This window comes from Calypte anna, chromosome 8 (genome assembly GCF_003957555.1).
Source record: "Calypte anna isolate BGI_N300 chromosome 8, bCalAnn1_v1.p, whole genome shotgun sequence".
NCBI classification, from domain to species: domain Eukaryota; kingdom Metazoa; phylum Chordata; class Aves; order Apodiformes; family Trochilidae; genus Calypte; species Calypte anna.
The window spans coordinates 3,646,582-3,670,191 of record NC_044254.1 but is presented as its reverse complement, the minus strand read 5'-3'; the positions used below and the strand labels follow the sequence as shown (position 1 = coordinate 3,670,191).

Below are 23,610 nucleotides of genomic sequence, written 5' to 3'. Positions count from 1 at the left end.
CAGCCTGGAGCTCCCCATGGGGTTGTTGTGGCCAAAGTGCAGGACCCGGCACTTGGCCGTGTTGAACCTCATCCCGTTGGAATCAGCCCAACTCTCCAGTCTGTCCAGGTCCCTCTGCAGAGCCCTCCTGCCTTCCAGCTGAAATATACCTAAAGCTTGGCTTTAAGCTTCATAAGGTGTTCAGAGGTTTATTTCTGTGTTTATTTCTTTTCACATCCACCTCTGAAAGCATCTGACTTTTGTCACCCAGACTTTCTGAATGTTGATTTGTTTTGTGAGTCTCCTGACTTGCTCTGTAAGTGGTTTTGGTCATTTGGTGGCTGGAGAATGGAAATCTGCTGCAGTTATTGCTGTTTTGGTTGTGTGCACTGAGAAAAGGAGTGGGGCCCATGGGAAGCCCCTGTGTGATGAAGGGCAGAACAGGAAACTACTGGGAAGTTTTTATGTTGCCCAAACCAGTCAGATTGGGACAAATGACATTTTATCAGATCAGTAGAAGACTGGAAATTAAACACTGTTGAATTTTTATTAATCAAGAGGAAAGAAAATACTGCTTTTTCTTTTTTTTTTTCTAAAAGAGGTTATTCTAGGAGCAAGATTGTGAGCTGCAGGAGTTCTGGCCTTCTAAAAGCTTTTAGAATTTCCTGCAAGGAAATTTCTGCTCAAGTTTTTATTTTCCCTTTTTATTTTTATCTTTTAAAAGTTGATTTTTTAATTATTATTTTTATTTTCCTTTTTTTGCATTCTTTCTCTTTGTTCTTACTGCCTACTGACTTGTTCTCATCCACTTAACCTGATCTGCATAGTTCAAAAACAAACTGAAGAAGTAAAATGCTGATTTCTACACTTAATGTGTTTAAGTTCTTCCCTGACCACCTCTTTATTAAAGCAAGCAGATTTTTTTTTTTGAGACTTGCCATTCCTGTGATTAGTGCAATTTTGGGACACACGTGTTTGAGGACTTATATCTGCTTTTGAAAAGCAGCAAGCAGGTAATTTTTTCACTGTTGTTTCACTCTGCCAACACTTCCTACGCCCAATACAGCCATAAAACTTATCCATAAATATTGTTATTTTACAGAAAGTTAACTGGAAAGTGTGGTGGTGTGCCCATGGTATCCATCAACCAGTCCTTCCTTCCTTTCAGGCCACTCCTGAAAGCTCACGCAGGATGACTCACTCTGCTTTGTGGGAATTTCCAGTGGTAAGAATTTATGGACCAAGGCATTTTTCCTATTTTCACCCCTGTAAAGCAATGCAAAGTTAAGAGCTCTGTGTTTCCCAGGTTCTGTGCTTTTAAGGCTCAGTTATTTTAACATTCGGATGCTTTTATTGTGGAAAAGGAATGGGTTTGTGAGGAATATGCCAGTGTTTTCACATAAAAGTAAAGCACAGCTCATGTATTTATAGGGATATGAGATGAATTCTGGTTTTAGTAAGATGAGTGCAGGTTTACCAAATGAAATATGACTGCATCTCTCAATCTGTCCAAGTACTTTAAATATCTATGTCAAAGATAAAGTTACAGTTGTGAGCATGAAGTGGGGTTTAATGGCAAATACCAGCAAGATACCTTTCTCAGGAGTTCATTATTAGAATCAGTAACCTGGAAATGACTGAAGAGCTTCACATAAACTGCTGAGGGTGATTCTACATATGCACTTTAAAACACTGGAAAATGTTTAGTTAAAAAAAAATCAGGCAAATTATTGGTTTTAGGTACTAAAACTGAGTTTGTCTAAACCCAAGAATTTTGCATGAAGCTGGATTTTGTCCATTATCCAGGGAAACCTGTGGACAGATGATCCATGCTTCCTTCTCACTTCTGTTTCTTCCAGATCTCACATGGATCTGCTTCATCTGGCTTCCTGCTCCCTCTTTCCTTCTTTCCTGCCCTTCTTGGCCACTCTCAACTGAGAATATCTGAGAAGCTCCATCAACATGACATTTCCAGAGTTTCTGCCTCAATGGCAGCAGCTCAGCATCGCTTTCACAGAAGTCTGCTTTGTTCTCAGAAACCAAGGAAAAGGAAGGGGAGTGACAAAAATAAAAATTTCCACTGGAAAAAAATTGCCACGGGGGCCATCTCATCACAGCAAGATTATATACTCTGCTGGGGAGGCAGAAGGAGGAATCACTGCACCAACATAGAATCATAGAATTGGCTGGGTTGGAAGGGACCTCAGAGATCATCGAGTCCAACCCTTGAACCACCGTTGTGGTTGCTAGACCATGGCACTGAGTGCCACATCCAGTCTCTTTTGAAATATCTACAGACACGGAGAATCCACTACTTCCCTGGGCAGCCCATTCCAATGCTTGATCACTCTCTCCGTAAAGAAATTCTTTCTAATATCCAACCTAAACCTCCCCTGGCACAACTTAAGACCCTGCCCTCTTGTCTTGTTGAAAGTCGTTTGGCAAAAGAGCCCAACCCCCCCCTTGCTCCAACCTCCTTTCAGGGAGTTGTAGAGAGTGATGAGGTCTCCCCTGAGCCTCCTCTTCTCCAGCCTCAACACCCCCAGCTCCCTCAGCCTCTCCTCATAGGATCTGTGCTCGAGTCCCTTCACCAGCCCAGTTGCCTCCTTTGGACCTGCTCCAGCACCTCAATCTCCTTCCTGGGCTGAAGGGCCCAGAACTGGACACAGGACTCAAGCTGTGGCCTCACCAGAGCTGAGTACAGGGGCAGAATCACTTCCTTGGACCTGCTGGCGACGCTGTTCCTGATCCAGGCCAGGATGCCATTGACCTTCTTGGCCACCTGGGCACACTGCTGGCTCATGTTCAGCTTCCTAGCAATCCAGACATGTAGCACAAAATATAAAATAAAAGCATCTCTCAGCAGCAGGATAACTTCCAGGCTCATTTATGAGCATGTTCCATGTGGACTTTGTGAACAGCCTCATACATGCTCTTAATGTACAAAGGGTTGATTTCTATATAATGGAACAAGAATCTGGGAAAACTCAGAACAGGCTGTATTTTTCTCTTGATCTTTCAGCTGCAAGCTGCTTTCAGGCTTTTTCAGAATATAACTGAGTTTACAAAGACTTTTTTTCCTTGACTCTGGCATCAGTTTTTATCTCACTGAGTAGTTTCCTGTTTCCTGAGCAGTTTTCCAAAGGCACTTCCTCCTATAAAAGCAGTTTTGGCTTGACACCGTTCCTAGATTTTACACAATTCATCTTTACAACCTGAAAAGACACCGGGAGATTTTACGTCGATAAAAATCATAACCCAGTCTTCGGCCACATCTGAGAGCTGATGTCTGTAAGCAGCACAGAGATCTGGATTTAGATATGAAAATATCCCTTAAATTCATTAAAAATTAAAGCATCTGAGACGGCAACATGGATGCATCCCCTCAGCCACACTTTTCAGGCCTGCGCCCTTTACAGCACAAGACCCACCAAGTTCGGAGCGGTACGGCTGGCAAAAGCAACCCCTTTCCTCACATTTCCGTCTTTTTTTTTTTTTTTTTTTCCGATGAAAACCCTTTAAAGGAAAGAAACGGGACTTCTGTAGTGTTCTAACAGGGCTGAGGCGTGACCGGGCACAGGGCCACGAAGGGGACATTCCCGTCTACCACAGGCGATGCAGAGAACGCTGTACCGGGGTGGGGGGGGGAGCATCACCCCCACCCTGGGCAATCACGGAGGGGGGCGCCCACCACCTCCCCATCTCCGGCCATCCCTGTCACGGGATGTGCCGTCCCTCCTCCGTTCTCCCCCGTAGCAGCGCTGAGAAGCGGGCAGAACCTCTGGAAAGAAGGCCCCACAGCCGCCATCGCCCCTTTAAGCCCGCGCATTCCGGGAGAAGGAGGAGGAGGAGGCGGCTCCCGGCCCCTCTGGGTCACCGGGACTCCGCTCCCGACCTGCCCCGCTCCCGCAGCCCCGCCTTAGCGAGCCGTAGCCTGTCCCATCGTAGCCCATCCCGTGGGCAGGCGCGGAGCGGCGGCAGGCAGGCAGGCAGGCAGCGAGCTCAGCCACCCCCTTCTGCCGGCTCCGCGCCGCCGGCCGAGCGCCATGAAGGGTGGCGGTGAGCGGCGGGCGCTGTGCTTGGCGGTCTTGTGGCTGTGGCTTCCCGGGCTGTGCCGCGGCGCCATGGATGAATGCACGGAAGAGAGGAGCGGCCGACCCCAGCGCTGCATGCCCGAGTTCGTCAACGCCGCTTTCAACGCCACCGTGCTGGCCACCCACACCTGCGGGACGCCGGCCGAGGAATACTGCGTGCAGACCGGCGTCACCGGAGTCACCCAGTCCTGCCACCTCTGCGATGCCGCCCAGCCCCACCTGCGGCACGACGCCGCCTTCCTCACCGATTACAACAGCCCCCTGGATGCCACCTGGTGGCAGAGCCGAACGATGCTGGCCGGCGTGCAGCACCCCACCGCCGTCAATCTCACCCTCCACCTCGGTAAGGAAAAGGGCCCCTTCGGCGCCATCGGGGGCAGCGGCGGGAACGGAGCGGGGTGGGGCTGAGGAGCCGCTGGGCTCGGTGGGGTGAGGCTTAATTAAAGGAGGTTCTTCACGGGTTTAGTGAAGGGCAGAAACAGGGGATCCCGGCTGGGTTTGCTTTGTCTCCGAGTTGCGAGGTTGTAGTTTGGGGCCGGCGTCGTGTTAGGCGAGAATCCGGTGCTTGCAGAAGCGGGCGCGGGCTCTTCGCCTCTTGGCTGCTGGTGTTTCCTTCAAGGATGGTAAACGAGAAAGTCTCCCTTTCTCTCTCCACAAGTCCCTAAAAGGAAGCTGGTGAGGGGAAGTCGGTATCTTCTCCTAGGTAACAAGTGGTAGAAGAAGAGGAGAGGGCCTCCAGTTGTGCCAGGGGACGTTGAGGTTGGGTATTGGGAACAAATTCTTCACCCTGAGGGTTGTCAGGCTCTGGCACAATCTGCCCGTGGGAGTTGTGGAGTAAATCCACCCTGGAGGGATGTAAAAGCCGCCTAGATGTGGTGCTGAGGGACCTGGTTTAGTGGTGGCCTTGGCAGTGCTGGGTTAATGGTCGGGCTTGGTGATCTTAGAGGTCTTTTCCAACCTTAATGATTCTGTGATAACGTGTAAAAGGCCACATCTGCTTTGTATCCTCTTATACCAGGGGAGTCTCGTCCTTTCCTAAATATTGTGTGGGTTTGGTTTGTCAGAGAGCAGTTAGCATTACAGCAGAATGCTTGACATGGAGTCTGGAAAGGAAAAGGAGAATTTTCTGATTAATTGGCATTCCGGGAGGTTCCTGTGGGATAAAGTATTTTAGCTCTCGCATTAGTTTGTGGACAAGCTTTCTTTTCCTTTGTTCATTCAGTATATTTAAGCTGTCTTGACAGGGAGAAAGTATAATTGGTTTGGAAGACAACCCAGCCAACAGAAAGTTAAAACCACAGCTTATATCCTCATGTCATTAAATAAAGTATAAACAAAAATATCCTCAGCATAACCTCTGTTCTAGAGCCACTGCTCAGTCTTAAGTTTTAGCACCAATAATGCATCTCACACTTGGTGTAGTTTGGAGGGGGGAAAAAAGAGTTGCAATAGACCTCAGGGAGCTGGATCTTAGGTTCCACAACCTGAGAACAGGTTGTGTGGAATCTCCCACCCGTGTTCATGAGATGGAGATTATGGCACTGAGTCCTGTACCAGAGGTCACCTGCTGACCACATCTATCTGCTCCTGTAGTGTCTGAACTGCCTTAAAGTGTTTCTTTGTCTTAGGGGCTTTGAAATGAATATGCCAGGTAAGTGCACTTTTTAATTTGGTTTTGGTTTTTTGTTTTGTGTTTTGCATCGCTGGGTTCTATTCAGGGCACATTGAAAAAACAGTAAGGTAGGATTTGATCTCCACTTCTTTAATAAGAAAAGAACATAATAGTTCTTTGCCATTGAGGTAAAATCTATAGGCACATCTGTATTACTGCTGCCCTGGAGTCTGTGCACCTGTATGTATATGACTGTTCTTTGACAAATAATGTTTTTCTGACTTTCTGGCACAGTTTGTGCCATATTCTGGGCTGTGAAGAAATGCAAATGCTTCTTTGAGTGAAACAACCATATATTTGTAGCATTGCAGCATGATTCTTGGGTTGCAGGTTTGTGTGAAAATGAATTTGCTCTGGCATATTTTTAGACTGGAGTACAACTTTCAAAGAAGAAGCTGTCTGGCTGAGTTTCTGATATTTGAGTGTGTGTTTTGTTTCCAGTGTCTTTTAAGAATTGAAAGCTTGTTTGTGGTGGTGGCAGGAATTAGTTGAATTAGTTTTAAGATGAGTGACAGCAAAGCTGTCTGTGTGCATGCTATGCAAGCAGTAAATATTCCTCTAGGCCTTTGCATCTTGAAGAGCTGGTGAGTACCACAAAAAAAAAAAAAGTGCCCCAAACTCCTCTGCTATTTTGTACTCTTGTGAAGACTTCAAGCCATCTTTGTATGAACTGTTGGGTGCTGTGTTTGGATTCTGGGTGCCCCCAGGGCTGCTCCCCACAATGCACCGTGGTCTTCAGGACAAATTATTGACATCTGAAGAGAAAGAGGCAAAGGGCTTGAAAAGTATTTGTTTATTCAGCAGGACTGAACACATTCTGGGATGCAGAGCTCTATTAATGCATCTAGTTCTGTTTGATCTCCAAGGATTAGGCTATGTCCTTGTTTGATGCTGCAGTTGTCTTTATTTCTAAAAGCAGGGGTATCATGAATGGTTACTGTTGCTTTGCACCCATTCAGGACCGGCAGTGTCAGCTTTGGGCTTCAAGCATGCAAATGGCACCCTGCATTGAGTTTTTGGCAGTTTAGGATGTCTTGATTAATGTCCAGAGATGTTCAGTCCATGTAGATCAGTGTAATGTTTTGGAAGAGCCTGCCAAAGGTCAATAAAAACTGTGGGTCTGTTGCCATTTTGAGAGAGTGAACTGTAGGGGTTTCTTTGACCCTTCTTTATTTTTTTTTTTACAGTTTAAAAAAAAAATTAAAACCCTTTAGTTTTGAGATGAGCTTGAAGGGCTTGATATAAAATACAACAGAGATCACTATTACCAAGGTAAAGGCTCAGATCTTCTGGGTGTTTGGAAAGGAGGTCTGTTCCCAGAAGATATGGTGCTTTGTGGGGTCAGGACACTTGGGGTAATTACGAGCCCTTGCACAAGGAACATCTCAAGTTATAAAAACTGTTTCTCTTTATATGAAAGTATTAAGACTCCCTAAGTAAGAGGCCTCCCCCAAGAAGCTTTGAGACAGGAGTTTGCAGCTGTATGTCAGGATAAAGGAGGAGTTGAACCTCTTCCCAGGGTGGGGTCTGGGTGATGAGGTTAGTGGGCAAGAAGAAGGAAGAGCACTGCTATGTCACTTTTCCAACTTTTCTTAAAAGTATACATTTCTTTCCCTAATTTTGCAGTTCCTCAGGTGGAATTATGTCTAATACAGTCTGGTTTTCCCAGTGTTGCCTTCCCACTTTGTTCTGATATAGTCCAGGAACAAAGGGACTTAAAGGCTGCGGTGCCAGTTTTTAAATAGAAGATGGAAGCTGAGGCATTACAGTACATATTGAGTTGTCTGCTTTTTTTGAAGCCAGTGTCATGTTGTTTTTACTGTCTGCACTGTTGGCTTCTGATGGGAGCAGTTGGATAGTTCTGGCATCTCCCTAGTGCTTTGTGTGCATGTATTTTACCACAGCTTTGTCATTTAGCCCCCTAATGCACCAAAACAAAGCCATGTGCTACAGACTCTCCTTTCAATGCTGGAAGAAAGGGAAAAGAAATAGCATGGAGATGCATGGAATATTTTTGGTGCTGGGCAGTGTTGCTGGGCAAAGGCTTGTATTTTTTCAGGTGATGCCTACTTTTTCATAGCAGATTTTTGCTTCTTTCTGGAGCCCTTATCTCCATGTGCTTTTAGTTGTTTCTGCTCCTTTTTGTTTTTTATCCACTTTTGAATGTGTGTTCCCCTTCCCAGCCATCCCTGCTAGAGGCACCTCTTCTTTTTCACCACCACTGCCTGGTTTTGCTCGATTGCAGCTACTGTCATCCCAGGGTTTTGTTCCTGGGACAAAGAGGCAGCATCCTCAGCATGCTGGTGGCTGTGGAGTGGCCCTTTCTCCACTGAGAGGAACAACACTTTTATCAACCAGCCCGTGAGCAGTCTGGGCTGGCTTTCCCTGTCCTCTGCATTGAGGTGCCCAGGAGATGTCCTTGAACAGGAAGACTTTGGGGCTTGTCTGGGACTATTTGGTAGACAGGAAAGACCAATTCCCACCTCTCCTCTCACTGCCAAGGGAGAGGAGCTGGCACTGGGTGCTGGAAGGCGTCTGCTGATCTGTCTTTTATAAAAAAAAAAAGCAATTGCAGGTTAACCTTCATTAAAAGGCATGTTTGTGGGCATGGATCACAGTTAGAATTGAGTGTTCCTGTCTTGAATTCTTCTCAAAAAAAAAAAAAAAAAGAGTGAGACTCTTAAATCTGCTCCACAATGAACCACATCTAAAGTGCTTCTACATGAGCACACTCAGTATGAGGAACAAGCAGGAGGAGCCAGAAGCCTTGGCCCCATCCCAGAGATGTGACACTATTGACATTAGTGAAACCTGCTGGGATGAGTCCTGTGACAAGTCCTGTGACTGGTGTGCCATGATGGGTGGTTACAGGCTTTTCAAGAGGGATAGAGAAGGCAGGAGGGGTTGGGGAGAAGCATTGTGTGTAGTGGAAGGGCTGGAATGCGTGGAGCTTGCAGTTGGCAGTGGCACAGTTGAGAGCCTCTGGGTGAGGATCCAGGGGCAAACATTTAAAACAAATGTCATCCTGGGAGTCTGCTGTAGGCCACCCAGTCATGATGAGGAAACTGAAGAGAGATTCCTTAAGGAATTACAGGATGCCTCCAAGTCATCTGCACTTATCCTCATAGGGGACTTCCATTTACCTGATACCAACTGGGAGCACCACATAGCTGAAACAAGCAGGTACAGAAGATTCCTAAACCACCTGAATGATAATTTTATGGTACAGGTGTTGAATGAGCCGACCAGGAAAGGTGCCTTCCTTGATTTGTTACTTGTGGATGGACAGGGAGGCTCTGATGGGTGAAGTGGCAACTGGAGGCTGCCTTGGCCACAGTGACCATGAAGCAATCAAGTTTAATATAGGTGGTGATAGGAGGAAAACTGTGGACATGAGGAAAGCAGACTTCAGGTTGCTTGAGGAAGTGCTTGGTTTTCTCCTGGGAAAAAGCTTCTCAGGGTGCTGGAATCCAGCAGTGCTGGTCATTTGGAACCACCACCTCCTAAAAGCCCAGGAGCAGGCAGTTCCAAAATGCTGGAAGTCAAGCTGGCAAGGTAGAAGGTCACCCTGGGTGAGTAAAGATCTTCTACTAGAACTAAGATACAAAAGGAAGGTGTGTGACCAGTGCAAGGAAGGAGAAACAGCATGGGAGAACTGTAGGGAGGGCATAAATCCAGGCAGCTAAAGCCCAGCTAAAGTTGAAGCTGGCCTGCACTGTGAAGGATAATTAAAAAGGCTTTTAAAAATAAGTTAGTGGCAAAAGGCAGGCCAGAAACAATATTGGTCCATTACTTGATGATCATGGACACCTCATAAATATACAGACAAAGCAGAGATGTTTAATGCTTTCTTGTTGTCTGTCTTCAACACTGATCATAGGCTTGAGCACCTCCAGATCCATGGGCTGGTGAACCATGACTGTGCAAGTGATAATTTCATAATTAGCTCTGAACTTGTGGGTGATTTGCTGCCCCAGCTGGATCTTTATAAGTCGATGGGGCCTGGTGGGATCCATCCAAGGATGGGATTCATCCAAGGATACTTAAAGAGCTGGCAGAGTTCACAGTGAAACCTCTCTTGATGATTTTTCAATGCTCTTGGGCATCTGGAGAGGTACCACTTGACTGGAAGTTGGCAAATGTCCCAGCCTTCAAGAAGGGCAGCAGGGTTACTCTCACCTCAGTGCCTGGTAAGATTATGGAGAAGATTATTCTGGGAGCTATTGAAGAACACCTTAAAACCCACACACCCTCATTGCATGTCCCAGACAACATGGGTTCTTTAGGGTAAGGTCCTGCTGAACTCTGTTTCTTTGCATAACAAGGTAATCCACCTAGTTGACCAAGGGAAGCCAGTTGATGTTATCTTTCTGCATTTCAGAAAGGCCTTTGATACCCTCTCTCACAATATCCTTCTAAATAAAATGTCCAGCATCCATCTGGACAAGCACATAATGCAGTTTGTGACCAATTGGCTGTTGGGTCGAGCTCAAAGGGTCATAGAAATGGGGTCACATCACACTGGCAGCTGGGCACAAGTGGGGTTCTGCAGGGATCCATTTTAGGACCAGTTATTTTTAATATATTCATAAATGACTTAGATGCAGGACTTGAAGGATTATTAATTAAGTTAGCAGGTGACACCAAATTAGGGGGAGTGGTTGACACTCCCAAGGGCAGAGAGGCCCCGCAGAGGGATCTGGGCAGATTAAAGTGCTGGGAAATTGCCAATTGTATGAAGTTTAATAAAGAGAAGTGCTGGATCTGGCACCTGGAACATGATCAGCCTGGACCTCACCACAGATGATGCTCTCAGACACATGCATCTGTGTCTGAGATGCACAGGGACAGGAGTTGGACTTGATCATCCTGATGGGTCCCTTCCAACTTGGTAGATTTCTATGAAACATGACTGTAGATCAGCCTGGAAACTCATGCTGCCAAGCTGGTTGGTATCTTCTATGTATTAAATGAAGAAAAAAAATTGTAAAAGTTGCTGGTTGTTAGAAGCTTCTCTCCCTCACCTCCCCTTTTTGATGACTCAGTCCTTTATTTGGCTTTGAGGGTGATGCTTGGTTGTACTTGGTCTATAAAGTGTTGTTTGGGGTATGACTGCCATTTGAAGGCATTTACAAGGAAACCCAGGCAAGATGCCAGTTCTTAAGTTCAACTCTGGCTTGATTTGCCAGTTGTTTGTAGCAGATGTGAGATTTTTTTTTTCCTTTAGTAAAAAAGAACAGCTTTTTAATTTATTTTTTTTTAAAGGAGGGCTAAAACATTCCTCAAATTACATCCCAGTGGCATAAACTCCATACTTCATAACTTGATTTGTTTTATTTAGCACACCAGAGTGCTGCTGTGAGTTTGCTGGCTATCCTATAAAAACTTTTAAGAGGCTGTGATTCCTTCCCTTCTTAGGGAACCACAAGCAGGATGGATACACGTGGAGTTTGGAATTAAAAAATGCTGAGAAGGGGCAATCAAGGTGCTTGGGAGAGAGTGTCTGCAGCATCAGGCTGGTTTGTTGGGAAGCCCTGGCAGATGTTTTGGGAAGGGCCGGCTGCTTGCTGCTGTGTCCTGGTATTTGAGGAGCCCTGGGGGAAACTCTATTTTAGTTGGTCATGCAAAGGCTTGATTTACATTTTGCAGGTTCCAACATGAGTAGTTAAAAGATCAGGGCTTTTAATGGGCAGCAGTTGTTCAGTGCAGTTATATAAAGTTGCTTTCAAGCTCCTTATCACTTCCTGCATACCTTTGAAATTCCCAGGTTTTCTGCAGTACCTCTGGCCTGCATTTTTGAGTTGCTCTGGTGATGCCTTTGGGAATACTATCCATGACAGAGCACTTATTTTTGGGGGGAGGTGGAGAGAGCTGGGAGAGTGTTCTGCTGCAAAACCAGCTGCTATTTGTGGTTCTTGCCCTGAGCTGCTGGAAGCATTTAATCCCTGGTTTTGACACAGTTGTGTAGTTGCTTTTTTAGGTTTAAACCTTGGTTTAAACTGTTGTCTTGCTGAAAAATTTCTGGCTTATCTAGAAGCATTAGGTAGCATTTGTCTTCTAGCCTGGGGCTTGGGGTGGGAGCTCTTTTGGCCTCTCTGAGTCTGCAAGTAAAAATCCCAGGCTGCTGCTTCCCACTGGAATGCAAAATGGGATTGCTCTGCAGACAACACAGAAAATAATTTACAACACAGATGGATGGGATGGGAAATTAGGATCTCCATAATTCTTAAAAACCAGGCCTGGGAGCTATGTTCTTAATTGTACAACCACTGTCTATGACCTCCTGCTGTTGTCCTTGGTGCCCTAATTCATCACTTGGCACCACTGGTGGTACCATGCAGAGGGATTCCATCCAAGCCTGCTGTCTGCCTCTTTCCTACCTGTGGATTAGCTGGATTGTGAGGTCTGGTGTGTTAAAGTGAAGTGGTTTTATGTCACCATCACAACAACCTTGGGAACCTCATCCTGGGGCTGCAGCCCCTTGTAGAAGTGCCTGCCTTAGAAGAACTGTTTAGGAATCTCAACCATGAGATCTTACTTATTGGTAGCTACAACTGTGTATTGATTAGAAATAAAATTAGTCTGATAAATTAGAGAAAAATCACACAAACCTTGCTGGGTTTGCCCTGCTACACAAACAGGAATATATTGTGGTTTGTTTTTTTTTTCCACCCAGTAGTCCTGTGTCTATCAAACCAAGTTTTTCAGGCTTTCAGTGAGGGATAAATGTGGATTGCTTGTATGAAGGACCTGAGACATCACTAGCTGTGTTTAAAACTCTTTGTAATACTTTGTAGGGGAAAAACCACTTGACATCAAGCTGTTTGCAGTGCATGCACTTGGGATTGATCTCCTCGTATGTAGCATCTCTTGAGTAATGCAGGGTTTTTAGAGGGCTGCTGGCAGGATGATCATGTTGGCTGTTCAGCCAGGATTCTCCAGAACTTCAGAACAACCCAATGAAGCATCTGGGCCCTGAAATTAGAGCTGTTGCTATTAGACATGTATGGGTTTCAAACAGGACTGGATATACTGAGCTGCAAGGCTGCATCCTGTAGACTGCCTTGCTGGAGGTGCAGACTCCTAGTAGTGTTTGTGGGGTGGTTTAGGTATTTTTGGAGTAAAACAATGATTTCTCAGCTCTTTTTGTCTGGTGTAGATGCTTGGAAAACAGTGGGAATTCATAAACTGTAGAAAGGAACAGAAACGGAAAGGTAATTTTATTTAAATTTAAAAGAAATAAGTAAACCTTTTGTACCAGTCCCACCCTACTTGAGTGATCACTTACCAGAACCCCCCTCCCATTACCAACCCCTTCTCTATGCTGTGATCTTCAGTGTTCCATTTTGAAACTGGGTGGCAAAGCACTTCTTCTTTCCATGCTTCTACTTGTTTTAGATATTCCAGAGTGATAGTCATCAAAGAGCTATTTCCAGTGGTAATAATGCCTGCAGTTCTGACATAACACAGCTGTGTTCAGTAATGGAGAATTTCAAATTCTCCTCTTTTAGAAATAGTATCCAAAACCTGTTTTTTTGTTGTTTTTTTTTTTTTCCTCCCTTGGTAGGTAAGCTGGTACCATCCTTTATGTGGGAGGTAGATGGCTTGAGGGCTTATTTGCACAGTTGGATGGGGGGATTTGTTCTTTTTGTAGGGGGACAAGAGTTTTAAGGGGTTTGTAGAGGTGGTATATTGTGGTCTTGCAAAGACCCAGGGTTTGTGGGGTTTTTGAGTCAGCCTTCTGTAATGTTCTAGTTTCTGTTCTGGGCTTGGGTGAGATTTTTCTATCTGACTTGGCTTTGTAGTGGGTCCCATGTTTGACAGGAGATCACCAGCCCCACAACAGATCTAATTCATCCTTGGGGGCTTGAGGAGGGAAGAGGAGGGTGCAAACTCTTTAAATGGCTTTAGATGTGGAACTGGTTCCTGCCAGTGGGCTGAAGTGGAACAGGGGAAGACTTGGCCCTTGCATTGCTCCTAACCCTTTGTAATGGGAAGATACATCTGAGGAATCTCTTAGAAAAACAACCCAAAAAAACCAGACCTAAAACCTGCTTGGTGGGTTCCCAGCATGTGTGTGTTCAAGTGGGCAGTGGCTGACTCCATGTGTCCTTGTCTTGCTGCCCAAAACTTGTTCCCTCAGATCCTACAGGGCTGAGGGACCTTTGTGGAATTTGGGATTGGCACCAGGCCAGTTCTGAGCACATTGCTTTTATCTTGCAAGTTGTTTTTTTCAAGTTTGCCAAGTTGGTTGAGCCATAAAGCATCGGAAGAGACTTAATTCCCACCTCAGTGAGCTGATGCTCACACAGGATCTTGTACAGCTGTGGGTTTTTGGTGGCTTGTTGTTGGGTTTGGGTTTTTTTTTTGCTTTTTGTTGGTTGTAGGGATATCAAGGATCATGAAGATATATACATATTATAAATGTATAGTTTCTTTCCATTTTTTGTGGTTTTGTGTATGTTGTGACAGGAAAATGCATCTTTCTAATATGTGAAGGGCTATAAATCCTGAACTTGGGGCACCCCTTGCACCCCAAGCTGGTTTTCTCTGTTCCCTGGCAGAGTGCTGCCAGTCTTCATTTGAATGCAAGCACACAATTTCATTAAAAATTATCTAAGAGGCACTCTTAATAGCTGTTTAATTTGCTATCCACCAATATGTTTAGGAATTGCTAGGAAAAGGAGCTTGGTGGCACTAAGAAAGGGCAAGAGAAGATTCCTAAAGTCAGGTTTGTTGCCTTTCTGTGCTTTGGTTCTCTGCAAGTTAAGCAAAAACCTAGCAAGAAAAATCTTGGATTTTTTTTTTTTTAAGTCATGTTTTACTCCTAATTCCTAGCACCTACCCATGGGATTCCAAACTTGCCTGGGACAGCTGAGGGCTGGAATGATCATCAGAGTTTACAGCTCTTGTAACTGTCCTGTTTATGTCAGGGAATGAACTGGATTTGTTTTCTGGTGCACTTGAAGTCGTCAGCTTTTGTCTCTTTGTCCTTTTTTTCCCCACCCAATTAATGGTTCATTAACCAAGGATCTGGATTTGCAGTTACAGCAGTGCCAAGGTCTGGGTTGCTGACACTGATCTTTGCTTGGGTGGTGTCAGTAGCTATTATATTGCATAGAGGAGTCTACAGATGTTGATTGGAATCTTGGTTCTTTTGCAAAACCTCCTAATATGTCCCTTTGTTAATTTGTCTGAAAAATGAGGCACTTTTCCCATGGCATCCATTCAGGCTGTTTTGCAGCTCCAGGGCTGTAGGATGGCTTTTTATGAACTGCATGGTAGAAAACACCAATGGCTTTTGTCCTTCCTTCATACCCACAGCTTCCTGCTCATCCCCATGTGCTCAGCATCCCCTTTGCTCCCTACCTACCTGCTCATGGTTTTGGGGGGAAACCACAAGAGAATGGCCAGAAGAAAAACCTCAAGAGAATGAGTTGGTGTTGCTGTTTGAACCCGTGGAGGGTGCAGATGTGTGGAGTGCTTTGTTCACATCTCTGCTCTCTGTGCATAGTTCGTGTAACACAGGAAAACTTTATCACCCCCCAAGGAGTCACTTGTGTCCAGACTTAAGAAATTTGCAGGTAATAGTCCAAAATTCCTACAGCCCTGTGCCCCTGGAGCCTTATGTGGGCTGCAGAAACATTTGAACACGTGCTGGCCACTCAAGGTGAGCAGACCTTAAAACATAAAGTTGAACTCTTGTCAGCTTTTACTTTTTAAAGCCAGCTTCCAGCACAGGCAGCTCAGCAGACAGGGTAATGGATTGTAAAAGGTTCTGTTTGGAAGGTAGGCATGGAGGAACTGAAAGGTGTAGAAGTTACTCATGGAATAGACAGGATGTATGGCTGCCCTTGAGGAAGAAGTGAAGGTTGTTACAGGTGGTACTGCAAGGTGTCTCAGAGGTCTAAAATAAGGACAGCTTCACTGTGCTTTAAAAAAAAAATAATCCATGGTGGTTTTCTGTCCTGCTTCTTGAGGTAGATGTTAAGACCACTCATTTGCTCTTGCCTTATCTACCTTTTTGATGGGAAAGACAGCTTCCAGGACAAGTGATGATGGGTTTGCATATTGAATAAAACATCATTCTACTTTTATCAGAGTTAATGATTGATGAGGTTAATGGTTGATGAGGTTCCAGTAGCAGAGACTTGCTTTTAGGTGTAATCAAGCAATGGTAGTTAAATGAGCATCTAACTCCTAGCTCTTGTGTGCTTGCTTTGCATCCCTGAGAAAGACATGTTCAAAGCTTTTGGGAGGGAGGATTCTTTATCCTGCTGGAAAAGATTGCTGGTCATCCTGAATCAGCAATTAAAAAGGGATTAATAAATAATTAAGGCATGCTTGGAGCATCTTCTATCTACTGTGCCTTAAGGGTACATGCCACTGAGGAGTGCTACCAGGGTAAACCCACCAAATCATCATTAAAAGTCTTTTTTAATACTTGAAGGAAGCCTGTAAGATGGGGACAGACTTTTTAACCAGGCCTGGTAGATACTACATAGAAGGAATAAATTTTTTACAATGAGAGTTGTGAAATATTAGCCCAGATTGCCCAGAGGGGTGGTAGATGCCCCATCCCTGGAAGCATGCAAGGCCACAGAGCATCCTGGTCTGGTTTGAGATGTCCCTGATCACTGGGGACACATGGATGGAATGGATGACCTTGAAAGGTCCCTTCTAACATAAACCAGTTCATGATTTTTTAAAATTAAATATAAGCCATAAAGATGAGCTGTTGGATACTTCCCATCCTGAGCTTGACTAAGGAACAGGGAAGTGCTCAGACACTTTGTGCTGACACCTTTTTCAACTTCCTCATCTGCTGCTTTCCCCTCTTTCCTCTTCCACGAGTACCAAGGCTTTCCTGATGACAGTCCTGTCTTTTATGATCAGTTGCTGTGGCATTTTGTCTGCTAGAATCTTCAAAGTGTCCTTGCAGAATAGCTGTCCTGCTGCTCAGTTTGGGAGGCAAGGAATGAAGGTGTCTTCACAGCCTCTCAGGGTATGCTGCCTTTTTTCAGCCCTCCAGCACCTGCCCTTGTCTCAGCTTGCTTGATTAATGGAAAGATAACCTCTCCCTGGCCTTGGTGAGGCTGGAATGTGCCTTGGGACACCCAAGTGCTGGTTGGTGGGAAGGAGGCACCAAGGATGTGCAGCCTCAGGATGGGAGACAGAGTTAAAACATCCGTAGCCAATTCTGAAAACACTTTTTTTTAAAAAAAAAAACAGGGTGTGTGGTTGTTAGTTTTTTTGTTTGGTTGGTTTTTTATTGTTTTTTTGTTTCTTTTTTTTTTTCCAGAAGGACTGTTTTGATAAGGCAGACTCATAAAGAGAGGATTTTAGATGATGGGAAGCTCCAGTGAGCTTTGAATGCTCAGACTTTTGTGAAGGGAAGGAAATGAGCAATCTGAAATTCCCACTTCTGTGCCCTGCACATGGATGCAGGGTCATTAATTGAAGTAAGAAACCTGAAAAAAAACTTGAGCAAGAGATTAGGGAGCATTTCTGGGGAGGATTTTCATAGAGTGGGCATTAATTTCTGCAAGTTAAAACACTGAATTCTTGTAGTTTTACTTTTTATATAAAACACCTTTATTTGGAGATTCAGCTGCCCTAGCTTGTTTTATCTGACTTTGTGTAAACAGGACTATCAATTTGTTTGGGTTTTTTCTTTTTAATTAATAACTCATTAAAATAAGTAGACAAACTGACATTTATGCAGCTGCTTAACTACTCTGGAAGCAGATTCAAGGGCAACAGAGGGAATAGTGGAAAATCACTTGCTAAGCAGTTCACTTGTTAGCCTATAAAGCTTTTCATCACAAAGAATTATTTAAAAAAATTAATGTCAAATTAAATCTAATTTTCCTAAGTGTTGTTGAAGATCAAAATTGCACATCCTAAAGCAGTGAGACTCCCTGGGTTACTCATTTTAGAATTAATAACACCATAAGGACTTGCTTTTCTCTTTGTGGACTTGGGGTTCCCATAGTGATGGCTGAGACACAGCCCATAAAGAACTCTTGTGCCACTGTTATTCAGGAGAATTAAACATACACCAAAGAAGAAAAGGAAGCTGAAGTGTCTCAGTGGTTTGGGTTAATAACTAGAAAAGCTCCTGTAGAGTTACTGTTCTTTACATGTCAGGTTGGCTGGGCTGAAGTTGCAGAAAAAGTATTTCTTTTGTTCCAAAGCTTCCTAAGAGATGAAAAGTTGGCATAGACATCTCCTAGGAGGAGATTTGCTAGCAAGTCATCTACCATCTGTCCAGAGCTGTAGAGCTTCTCTTCCAGCAAACAGAGTCAACCAATAAATTGGGGGTAAATCTTTGTAGAATATTGATGAAAAATGGTTATGCCTTCTGGTTTTGGAGACAAAAGAAGTGCTCTTTGGTCCTGGAAATGAGCTGTACTCTGGTTGTAAGGAGAGGTTTTTTTGTAAAGCAACTTTCATCTACTTGATTAATCTGTGGGTGCCTGCAGGAGTGGAAAATGAGTTTAGCACACTTGGGCTTTTCTTCCAGAGGACTCCCTTTAGTATGAGTCTGCCCATACAGAGCAAGAAAACCCCTCAAGCAGTGTGGGGTTTTTGCCTGGGTATCCAGCATGTCCTGCCCAGGCAACTTGCTGGACCAGTCCATCCCATCTGCTGATCTGGGGCTGCCTCTGAGGTGCTGGGAAGAGGTGTGGGGTGTTCAGATTGTGGGGTGCTTGGGCAGGAGCACCAAGGTCACTGCTGTTTTACCCTCCTGCAAGGGTGTAGAGGTAGTGATGCCTGGAAGCAGAGCACAGAGAGAGATGCTATTCCCTCAGATCACTCCTTCTAGAATCACACATTATAGATTCACAGAGCAGTTGGAGTTGGAAAGGATCTTAAAACTCCTTAGATCCAAACCTCCTGCCACTGACAGGGATGCATCCCACTCCACCAGGTTGCTCAAATCCCATCCAACCTGGCCTTCAACACTTCCAGGAAGGGAGCATCCACAACTTGCCTGGGCAATAATAAATAATGCTTGAAAGCTGTCCAAAATGGGCTGGGTTTCAAAAGTAGTGTGAAGTCACTGGGGTATTTTATTTTTTTATGATAAATGCATAGTTGTTGGGGTTTTTTTTTCCAGCACAGCAAGTTTGTGACTGTTTTGGAGCATGGTGCCTCCAGCCTGAACACAAGCCAAATCCTCCCAGCAGGGTAAAAAAGCTTTGTTTGCTAAAGATAGCATGCACACATGTATGCAGTCCAGGCATTTTTTTAGGTGCTTTGTGTAGGCTCTGATTTAAAGGCATCCTAAAGAAAATTTAAGGAATCACATCAACCTAATGAATAAAGAACTATTTGAGGTCAACTTCATCCTTTGTAGCACCTCTTCTCCATGGCAGCCATGCCAAATGGTACTAATTCCATCACACAAGCATATTGTGCATCAAATTCAACTCTGTTGTGCTTCCAGGTGCTCAGGCATCAGCTTTTGGCATCTCCTATCTCTTGAGGCTGGAAAATGTCATTAGGGAATACCTGCAACACATTTGGGCTGCCTAAGGGTTTGTGTTAAATGGGCTGACCCTGAAAAAAAGTTGTGTAGCTCTCTCTCTTAGTTATGCTTCCTTTGGATTTATTAAATAGCTGCTCTTTGCATGGATGGAAAATGTGAAAAATAAAAGTGCTCCAGGCAGGGCTGTTGTCTTGGTGTTGACAGGTTTGCTGGGAGCTGAAGCATATCTTGTATTTTAAGGTTTTGGAGAGGGTTGTTCTGTGATGTCCTCTTGTCCCTGCACTGGTGTCCTCTTGACCCTGCTTTCCTGAGCTAAGAAGAGACTCTTGGGTAAATCATGCTTTTAGTGTGCTACCATTCAGTAGGTAGTGTGCTTGATATTTCTGATGAATTGTTGCCTTTTGTAATGAAGAGGCCCCAGCTGCAAAGCTGGGGGTGAAAGATCCTGAAATAGTGTCCCATTTTGGTACAGCTCTTTCCTAAAAATATATTTTCCCTGTTACATCACAGTGCAGGAAAGCTGCTGCAGCTTCTTGGTTTTCACTGTCATGTTTGTCTTGCCCCTTTTGTGTGAGGTTCCTTTTCTTTTTGTGGTTTCTCAGTGTTTTGTGCCAAACCCCTGCATTGTGGCTGGAGAGCAGCCAGGCAGAAAGGGACCTGGGAGTCTGCATTGACAAGAAACTGAACATGAGCCAGCAGTGTGCCCAGGTGGCCAAGAAGGCCAATGGCATCCTGGCCTGGATCAGGAACAGCGTGGCCAGCAGGTCCAGGGAAGGGATTCTTCCCCTGTACTCAGCGCTAGTTAGGCCACACCTCGAGTACTGTGTCCAGTTCTGGGCCCCTCAGTTTAAGAAGGATGTAGAGGTCCTGGAACAGGTCCAAAGGAGGGCAACCAGGCTGGTGAAGGGACTCGAGCACAGGCCCTATGAGGAGAGGCTGAGAGAGCTGGGGGTGTTCAGCCTGAAGAAGAGGAGGCTCAGGGGAGACCTCATTGCTGTCTACAACTCCCTGAAAGGAGGGTGTAGCGAGGTGGGAACTGGACTCTTTTCACAGACGACCTTCAACAAGACAAGAGGACACAGTCTTAAGTTGTGCCAGGGGAGGTTTAGGTTAGATATTAGAAAGAATTTCTTCACGGAGAGGGTGATCAGGCTATGGAATGGACTGCCCGGTGAGGGGGTAGATTCTCCGTCCCTGGAGACATTTAAAAAAAGACTGGATGTGGCACTCAGTGCCATGGTCTAGCAACTGCTCCGGTGGGTCAAGGGTTGGACTAGATGATCTCTGAGGTCCCTTCCAACCCGGCTAATTCTATGATTCTATGATTTCAGATCCACTTCCCAGCTTTTTACTGGCTTGGGAATCTCCACACAGTTCTGTGCTTTTGGTGTGTGATGGAGGCACAACTCTGTAGATCCTTAAATTACAGAAAGTGATGAAAATCTGTGAAAGAGATTCAAGGTTTTCTTGTGGTTTCATCCAGCCTTTTGCCTATAATTATTCTGTGGTTTAAAAAGAAAAAATGGTCACACTTTAGGAAAAATTTTTTTCCTATGGGATTACAGCTACTCAGACCCAGGTTTCTGGGTGATCTTCACCTGGCTGCTTGTGTCTGGATCTTTTACCAGTGTCAAATAAAAATAAAAAGGCAGATCCAGGTTTCTGGGTGATCTTCGCCTGGCTGCTTGTGCCTGGATCTTTTACCAGGGTCAAATGATGTGCCTTCTCTTGGAAAAGCAGTAGGAAAAGCCAGGCTGTTGTTCATACCTTCCTCTTTTGTTTACAGTGGGTTTTTTTCCCCAATATTCAATGGTGCTGAGAGGCAGTGCTCAAGTCAATGAAGTTTGGGACCCACCAGGTCTATGGATTGTCCCTGGTGGTCAGTGGGTTGGTGCTTCCAGCCTCTCAAAAGCAGTATTTGGCCCCAAATTAAACAACCTGAGATGCTTAAGCACAGGACAAAGGTATTGATGTGACTTTATCACGTATGCAAAAAGGATGGAAATGGTACTGGAGCAGCCTGGAATGTCAAGGCAGGTCCAAGCTACATGTGGATGGTGAGTGGGAATCCACCATTTCTGGCTTAACACCTGAGTTATATGATACTGGAAGTTCAAGTGTACTCAAGAAATCTCTTCTGTGCTTTGCCTGTTTGGGGCTTTCCCATGGTCTCATATTTTGGCTGTTGCCAGGATTGTGGTGATCATCTGAACAAAAAGTGCCCAAACTCCCCAAATAAGCTGCACTTTTATTCTTAATGACAAAAGAAGTGCTGGCCCATGCTAGCTGGGATCCCCCTTTCTAAATTCATCTCTGGAACAGCCCCATTTTTCTTGCTGATGGCTCATGGGTTATGGCACTTGAAGGCTTGCAGAGTAAGTGTTTCAAGGGTCCCAGCTGCCTGTGATACTCTGCACCTGGAAGCTAAACACATTTTCCAAGGATTTCTTAAGCACATGGACATAAAACTTCCTTCCAACAGCCCAGGAAAACAATTGGTGGTAAAACAAAGAAAAGGAACGTGGCTGATCCTATTGTTTCTGGGGGCTGCAGCTTTCCTGTTTACTCAGCCTGACTTTCAAATACTTCTGTTCCTTGCAAGTAAAGTGTTTTTGCAGTCAGCTGAAGGGTTCTTGCCTGTCCCTCCCCACACACTTTTTGGTTTTTCTTCTGTTTTTGGAAATACTCACATCAGTTTGGAAGTACCAGAGAGAAACCACTCCTCATCATCTTGGGTAAGTTGTGGGGAACAGGAATGGTGCCTGAGGACTGGAGGAAAGCAAATGTCACTCCAGTCTTCAAAAAGGATAAGAAGGGGGAGCTTGGTAACTCTGGACCAGTCAACCTCACCTCCATCCCTGAAAAGCTGATGGAACAACTTATCCTTGGTGCTGTCTCCAGGACAAGAGGGTCATTAGGAGCACTCAGCATGATTTTACCCAAGGGGAACTCATGTTGAACCAACCTGCTAGCCTTGTAGGAAGATGTAGCCAGATGATGGGAGTGCAGTGGGTGTTATTTATTTAGATTTCAGTAATGCATTTGGCACTGTCTCCTGCAGCATCCTCTCAGCTGGACTGAGGGAATATGGTCTGGATGAGTGAGTGAGGTGGATTGTGAGCTGGTTAAAGGGAAGAAAGATGTGTCTGTGCCACTCCAAGTGGTTTTGTGCCAAGAGGGGCTACCCCAGGGGTTTTGGTGTTCATGTCTACTACAGTTGCAAGGGCTTTGAGTGAAGCTGCCTTCTGAAGAAGGGACATCCAGCTTCATTTGCAGCACTGTTTGCTCCTAAACTGATTGATTTTTATTCTCTTCTCCCCCCCCAACCCTAGCAGAGATAGCTGGGGCTCTCAGCCCCAGAATACTTAGAATACTTCCAGATAAATGAAGTTTTTTTCCAAAATAAGTATTCTTGCTTAAAGCAGTATGTCACCAGAAAACCTTTAAAGCTTTAGGGAGTTGGTCTGAACCCCCCTAGCTTGATAACTTTGTAATTTACTTTAAAGCACAGGCCTGGATTGAAGAGACAGAGTGACAAGTTCTTGATCTGAAGTGAGCTGGTAGGGCAGGTGCCAAATAATTTTTCCTGAGCACGAAATGTTTTGTGTCTTCACCCAGCCTGGTCACAGGGAAAAGGTGATGATCCCCAGCTCTCATAACTCATTACAGTTTTATTCTTGAAAAATGTCAGGGACATTTTGTTTCTGTCCCCAAAAAAAGAACAGAAACAAACTACAAAACCTTGGAGGTTGCTATGAAACAGATCTGGCTTCTCCTTGGCTCTATTAATAAAGACTTTAAATACAATTCTTGCTACTGCTGGGGGGGTACAGAAGTGTGTGTCTGATGGGTTTGTCTCTCCTCTGGTAACCAAACATTTCCTTGGCTATGGATTCATTGAGCTGTTTCAGGCAGAATTAGGATGCTGTGTGCTGCTTGACCTGTGCTCTTGGTACAGAGCAGACTCATTTTCCTCCTCTGTTTGTCTGAGTCAAGGAAAACTACTTCAATTTTTAAGTTCTTCAGAATTTTTAGAAAATACAGCTGTCTTATGCATGATCCTTCTTTTCTCTTTTTTCTTTTTTCTTTTCTTTTCTTTTTCCCCTCTTTTTTCCCCTCTTTTTTCCCCTCTTTTTCCCCTCTTTTTTCCCCTCTTTTTTCCCCTCTTTTTTCCCCTCTTTTTTCCCCTCTTTTTTTCCCCTCTTTTTCCCCTCTTTTTTCCCCTCTTTTTCCCCTCTATTTTCCCCTCTATTTTCCCCTCTATTTTCCCCTCTATTTTCCCCTCTATTTTCCCCTCTATTTTCCCCTCTATTTTCCCCTCTATTTTCCCCTCTATTTTCCCCTCTATTTTCCCCTCTATTTTCCCCTCT

General features: G+C 44.8%; 1 protein-coding gene across 1 annotated transcript in view; it reads left to right on the top strand.

Annotated features, from left to right (window-relative positions):
• The first annotated feature begins 3,865 nt into the window (after positions 1 to 3,865).
• The window catches only part of LAMC1 (laminin subunit gamma 1), a 62,854-nt gene continuing 43,109 nt past the window's right edge, over positions 3,866 to 23,610 (top strand). The window contains exon 1 of the mRNA XM_030455730.1: positions 3,866 to 4,416. Within this exon, the coding sequence (XP_030311590.1) occupies positions 4,026 to 4,416 (391 nt within the window). The 5' untranslated portion in view covers positions 3,866 to 4,025. The remainder of the gene's footprint in view (positions 4,417 to 23,610) is intronic.